Source organism: Leiobunum rupestre, chromosome 3 (assembly GCF_980474605.1).
Source record: "Leiobunum rupestre chromosome 3, qqLeiRupe1.1.hap1, whole genome shotgun sequence".
Taxonomy (NCBI): Eukaryota; Metazoa; Arthropoda; class Arachnida; order Opiliones; family Sclerosomatidae; genus Leiobunum; species Leiobunum rupestre.
The window spans coordinates 62,355,227-62,361,964 of record NC_143386.1 but is presented as its reverse complement, the minus strand read 5'-3'; the positions used below and the strand labels follow the sequence as shown (position 1 = coordinate 62,361,964).

The following is a 6,738-nucleotide window of genomic DNA, read 5'->3' as shown; positions in this document are numbered from 1 at the left end:
CATTTTTAGAGGATTATTTTTACATTTGGAAAGTTTTTAAGATATTATTTTTGCAATTGGAATTTATACATGTTTGGATTTTATTTTAAATTATACAATTTTAGTTCTACACTTACATTTTATTATTTTTATTTATTTACGACATTTGATTTAAACATTTTAATTAAATTACGAGGCGGTTTTTTAACACTCCCCCCGGTGATAATGCTAATTATCACCAGAAAGAAATGTTTTAATCAGTAATTTCTAAATTTGCTAAGTGCTGCACAGAACGTTTAATGTCATATCCTTTAGAATTTTTTACAATGCAGGCACGAATTTTATTGCCTCTACCTAAAATTATTTCTTTGACAATTCCTAACTTCCACATATGACGTGGTATTTTATCGTCATAGACGATTACAACATCTCCTACTTTAAACAATGTAGATTTTCTTTTATTCGGGTCGGCATGATGAGCTGATCTCAATTCCATCAAGTAATCATGCCGCCATTTTTTCCAAATTCGTTGCATAATTTGTTCGCGATGTTTTTGTCTAATTTTTAATTGATCTCTTTTAATTGTAAGATTTTCTTTAAATTGGAGAGGTGGCAACGAAGTTAATCTTCGGCCAATTACTAGATCAGCTGGACAGAGAGGTGATGGTTCATTTGGGTCATTATAAGTGTACGAAATGGGACGCGAATTTATTATAGCTTCCGTTTCGGAGAGTACAGTTTCCATCTCTGTATAGTTTAGCAAGGCTGTACCAAGCGTTTTCTTTAGGGATGTTTTTATTGAGCGAATTAAACGCTCCCAAAATCCCCCCATCCAAGCTGATCGTTCTATTATATAACTCCATTTTATACCGTGATTTCCAAAAAATTCTTTTATTTCCGCATCATTGAGTTTCTCCCATATTTTTTGTAATTCTTTATCAGCTTTCTTAAAAGTTAGGGCATTGTCTGAATAAATGACACTGGGTAAACCCCTTCGGGAAATCACGCGTCTAAAAGCTAATAAAAACTCTCGAGTGCTGAGTGATGGAAGGAGTTCAATATGAACTGCTCGCGTAACGGCGCATGTGGCTAACAAGACGTACGCCTTTTGTTTATTGTTTTCAATTTTGATCATTGTAGGACCGAAAAAATCTACGCCTATAATGGAGAAAGCAGGATTTTCGCTGATACGGTCTTTGGGTAACGGAGCGGTAGGCACTTCGCCTAGTTTGGCTTTAAACCGTTTACATTTTGGGCAATCTTTTACAATTATTCTGGCCAACTGCCTACCGGCCGTCAACCAATATCTTTCCCTTAATTGGGCGATGGTGTCTCCGATTCCCCCGTGATTAACTTGAGTATGACTTCTTATCATTAATAATTTTGAAAACCGAAAAAGTTTGTTTAAAATGATGGGGTGCTTCTCGTTGTATGTCAGGTCTTCGGATTCCCCGAGGCGACCCCCCAAACAAATAATACCCCCCTCGTTTAGGATGGGGCTTAAAGAAGCGATGTTGGACGAAGGGTGCACTTTTTCACCCTTTTCGAGTGATTTTAATTCTGGGCGATATTCTTCGGCCTGAATGTCTTTTACGAATTTTAATTCCGCGTATTTCATTTCTTCCGCGGTTATAGGGCCTGTAGTTTTGCCTAATTTCCTAGCCGCTTTTACAAATCTTAACGCGTAAGCTGTTACGCGCAACATTTTATCTAGGGCGTTACTTCGATCTAAATCGACTATTTTTTGCACCCCTACAGTTTTGACTACGTTCACCGACATGACTAGTTTTCGCCTCTCCTCGGCTACTAATTTTAAATTGGGTTCTGGCATTGTTTTTGGCCAGTGCTCTTTTGTTTTTCCCAACCAGGGTGGTCCGTTAAACCACAGTTTATTTTTTGGCAAGTTAGAGGCTTTAATTCCTCGGGTTGGTAAATCCGCGGGATTATCTACCCCTGGGCAGTGCGCCCACTCGCTGTTTCTAGTTAAAGTTTGAATCTCACAAGCTCGATTGTATATGAAGGGTTTCCATATTTTTGGAGAGTCAGTTACCCACGACAAAGCTATTGTCGAGTCGGTCCAAAAATAAAATTTAGTTATTTCCTCCCCGAAAGTCCCCTTCACACTATTGGTCAATCTAGCGCCTAAAAGGCATCCCATTAATTCGAGCCTTGGGAGCGTAAGTACTTTTTCTTTTAGGGGAGCTACCCTCGATTTGGCCGTTATTAGGGAAACTCCAATTTGGTTTGTTTTTGTTACGTACCTTACATAAATAGCAGTGGCGTAAGCTTTTGCGCTAGCGTCGCAAAAACAATGCAATTCAAGTTGGACTACATCTTGGTTCGCGTCGCGAAAATAATGTCTGTTTATTCTAATTTCATGCAGTAGGTGTAACTCTGCGCACCAAGATTCGAATTGCGTACCTATTTCTTCCGGTAATTCCGAATCCCAGTTTATTTTTTCTAGCTTCCATATCTCCTGAAAGAGGATTTTAGCGCGAATCGTGAATGGAGCTAATAGGCCTATCGGATCGAAGATTTGCGATACGAGACTTAAAACTTGTCGTTTAGTCCGTTTAAGAGCACTTACGACCGCTATTAGTTTACTTAGGTCAAAGGTGAAAATGTCTGAATTGGGATCCCAATTTAATCCTAATATTTTGGTTTGTTTTTCCTCTTCTACTTTTTCGAATATTTCGATTTCCCCCGGAATGGAATGATTGTTCCAGAGTTCCCTAAGTTTTGGGGAATTTGTTGCCCACTTACGTAATTTCATCCCCGCTCCATTTAAGACACGAGCTGACCCAACCGAGATATCGTAGGCCTCTTCGACGTCTTTTCCCCCCGATAAAAAATCGTCAACGTAAAGATCATTGTTTAGTTTATCAATGACTCTCTCGTCCGCCCCCCTGGAATTTTGCAGGTGGTATTTGATGGTGCAACTCAGTAAGAATGGGGAAGAAGTGACACCAAACGGAACGCGAGTCAATCTTAAAATTGCGTATTCGTTTTCGATTATTTCACCGTTTAATTCTTTAATCCATAAGAAACGGACAGAATCCCGGTCCCCCTCGTCTAAAGCTACCTGAAGAAAAGCCTTTTCTATGTCGCTGACCACCACTACGGTATGCTTACGAAAGTTTAATAGAAGGAGGAGAATGTTTGGGTTTTGATTTGGGCCTGGCTCGAGACAGTCGTTTAGAGATGGTTTTCCCGAGGAGGCGTCCAGTACCACGCGAAGTTTAGTCGTGGCGACATTTGCTCTGACAACCCCCTGGTGTGGTACGTAATAGGTCCCTACCTTTTTGGTTTCAACGTTTTCATAAGGAACTATTTCAGTTACACCCGTTTCTATTTGTTCGTCGATTACCTTTTTATAATCGGAGAAATATTGAGGGTCTCGTTTGAATTTTTTAATTAAACCCTGTAACCTTTTTTCAGCTATTGAGAAATTGTCAGGCAGAGCTTCTTTGCTTACCCTCCAGGGGAATTTAACGCAGTACCGTTCCCCCGTGAATTCTACGTCTTCGAAGAATCTAGCTACTGTTACGTCATTCGCTGGGTCTTTCGCGTTTTCATTTTCTATCCCAATGGATTCTAGATCCCAAAATTTGTTTAGGCTATCGTTTATTTGTTTCTGCCCTAAGCTAATTAACATAGTAGTGACTGAGCCTTCAGCGTACCTATTTTTTGATACCCCTATAGGTCCTTGAATAGACCAGCCCAAAATAGTTTTAATCGCTACGACGTCTTGACTGAAACTTTCAGTTTCTCTTTTTTCAGACACTACGCGCCAATAATAATCCGCTCCGATTAAGATTTGTAATTCGGAATTTGTTTCTCCGGATGGATTAGACTCGTCAGCTAATTGTAGGCCTTTTTGGTTCATAATGGTTTCAATTTCTAAGTTATCCATACACGGCACAGCGTGGCAGATAAAGGGCACCTCTACCGCTTGGATTTCGACTTTTTGGTTTGGGTCGTCGCGGTTTTCTAAAGTTAATTTTACCCTATTTGTTTTTCTTTCAATTGGTTTCTTATCTCCGAAACTAAAAACGTCTAAATTTTCTTTTCCGATAATCGGGAGGTCTAATTGTCTAGAGAGGTCTTCCCTGACGAAACTGATTTGACTCCCCCCGTCCAACAGCGCTCTCGCCACCCCATGGGTTTCGGGGAAAGAGGGATTCCGGACAATAGCCGTAGCCGTTTGTAACAGAACTATTTTTGCGCCCCCCTTTACTGACGACACTACCGACGTGGTACCGCGTAAAGTATTTTTATCTTCGGGAGTTTTGGATTTTAAATGCGATTCGTTTTGATCACATACCGCGAAGTTATGGGTTCTTTTATGACATTTTTTACAGCTTTTAAATTTTGAGAAACAACTGTCGGCAGTATGATTGAATTTTAGGCAATTAGTACATCTAGCACTATCCCTTATGATTTGTTTTTTCTGCTCTAACGTGAATTTTTTACACTCTATAGTTTTGTGAGTTTTTGCATCGCAAAATATGCAATACATTTCGTAACCTTGCGGTTGAGCCTGAACTGACAACGTAGAAGCGGAGCCCCCTGTATGCCTGTTTTCGTTTCTATTTTTCCATTTTGGTTTTTCGTTTGGTTTATAGTTTGGTTTATCGTAAGAATTTTGGTATACGTTTTTGTTTAATCTCTGCTTTCCACCCATTAAATCGGCCATCTCTCTGCATTCAACTTGTTCTCTAAAAAATGCTATCAACTCTTCCGCGTCCCAGTGTTTACTAGTACCTGGTTTATTTTTAAGGAAATATTCGGTTCTTATATCGTGCGGGAGACATCTCAACAATGCGGGACAGACATAGCTGGCTTTTTCAGCAGCTGTTTTTACACCTAACGATTTTAAACATCTTAAGCTAATTTCGCACGTGTCTAAAAGACGACGTAGCTCTTTTACGTTACTAGATTCGTAAACTGGTTGTATAGACATTAATTTCGTAATATGTTCATTTATAGCTACGTGAGTTTTATCGTACCTTAGTTTTAACAAATCTACAATTTCATCGTAAGAGCTATCTAGCTCTGGGAACCCCTGGATAGCCTGAAGGGCTTCTCCTTCTAAATAAGAAGTTAAATGAATCATTTTTTCTACCTTCGAATACCGCTGGTTGTCTTCGACGGTGACTTTGAACCTCGCCCAGAAGCTCGGCCATTTGGTGTGGTCCCCGTTGAAGACGCTGAGTGGGATCGGCTGAAGTTTGATGCCTGGATTTCCACCGCTTCCGGCGCCGTGTTGTTGGTTGAGCGGCGATGGTCCCGCGATCAGGGTTGATCCACCGTAGCTGGAGCTGTTTTGTCCGGTGGCTTTCCTGATGGCTCTCGTCGTTTTCGACTTGTAGAGGATGATTCTTTCTCGTTCGGTGATCGCCTCGTTTCTTTCGGCAATGAGGTCGTTCTCGTCGTCAATGAGAGATTCTACTTTTCCGTCGATATCGATGAGTTCTTCTTCCTTTTGTAGTAGAATGTTTAAGTTGTCTTCCAGATCGTCCGCTGAAGTCGTTGAATTCTTTAGGAGTGCGTCGAGATCATTTGTTTTTCTTTTAGCCGCATCTCGGGCACAGGCTCTTGAAGCGCGCAGAAGGGTTAGTTTGTCCAACCGCGCTTGTTGGGCTTTGGTTAAAGTTTTAGCTGATTTATCCTCACTTAGATCGTCCGGTTGGTTAGGCATTTTTTGTTTCCACGTTTAGTTCCCGGGTTTCGGCACCATGTAGAAAATTTGGATTTGGGTTTACACCGATTTTCTCTGGTTTAATTTTTTGGTTCAGGGAGAGCTATATTTTACTTTATATCGCCGACTGAAAAACGATATAAGGTTTTTTTTATCGTTTTGTTTTGGGAGGTTTCTAATTGCGCCTATATGATTTTGTTCCGGACTAAAGTTTATCTAAGTAAAATGACAAGTTTTGTTTTTAAAGTTTAGTTTTATTTTTAGGAATGGTGGTTTTTTCCATCCTTGTCGACTTCGAGGCTAGGTCGAGAGTGCCAATACATTTTACAATACAAATGAAAGAAAGCTCGGTTGTGAAATCAACGGACTCGATGCGGGAATCTTGGACGCCTGGGGAAAACGGGGGAAATTGGCTCAAAGTGGCGAAATTTTAGCGCCAAATCGGCGCTGTCCATTTCCCCGGTTCCAAGAATCCCACGTCGATAACCGAGCCTACGCGTTACAATATAATAGACATTTTTAGAGGATTATTTTTACATTTGGAAAGTTTTTAAGATATTATTTTTGCAATTGGAATTTATACATGTTTGGATTTTATTTTAAATTATACAATTTTAGTTCTACACTTACATTTTATTATTTTTATTTATTTACGACATTTGATTTAAACATTTTAATTAAATTACGAGGCGGTTTTTTAACAAATGTATAGAGCTTATAACAAAATAGCTCCATTGTATATTAATGATTTTTTTTTAACAAAACTTGCATGGATATGGAAACAGAGGTAGTTTATATAATTTTTCGGTCTCTTATAAACAAAATATATTTAGTGAACAGAATTTAAAAACAATAGGTGTAAAATTATGGAATAGCTTAGACAATGAGATGAAAATGAATTTGTCGCTCTCTTCATTTAAAACTAAATGTTAAGAGACAGTATCTCTAATTGACTTTTGAATTTGTTGACAACAATTATTTTATTATTTATTTATTTTAGTATTTAATTTAATCTAGGACTCCCTTGTAAATCAGTTTTAACTGAATGGGAATATCCG

General features: G+C 39.1%; 1 protein-coding gene across 1 annotated transcript; it reads right to left on the bottom strand.

The window, feature by feature from the left end:
• Positions 1-232: 232 nt before the first annotated feature.
• On the bottom strand, positions 233-5,680 carry LOC149954152 (uncharacterized). The gene has a single exon (XM_090169857.1). It carries the CDS (start codon positions 5,678-5,680, stop codon positions 233-235), a length of 5,448 nt encoding a protein of 1,815 aa, XP_090025983.1.
• Positions 5,681-6,738: the final 1,058 nt, after the last annotated feature.

Excerpts from the sequence above, each read along its gene's own strand:
- LOC149954152 (XM_090169857.1), bottom strand. The coding sequence starts at position 5,680 with ATGCCTAACCAACCGGACGATCTAAGTGAGGATAAATCAGCTAAAACT.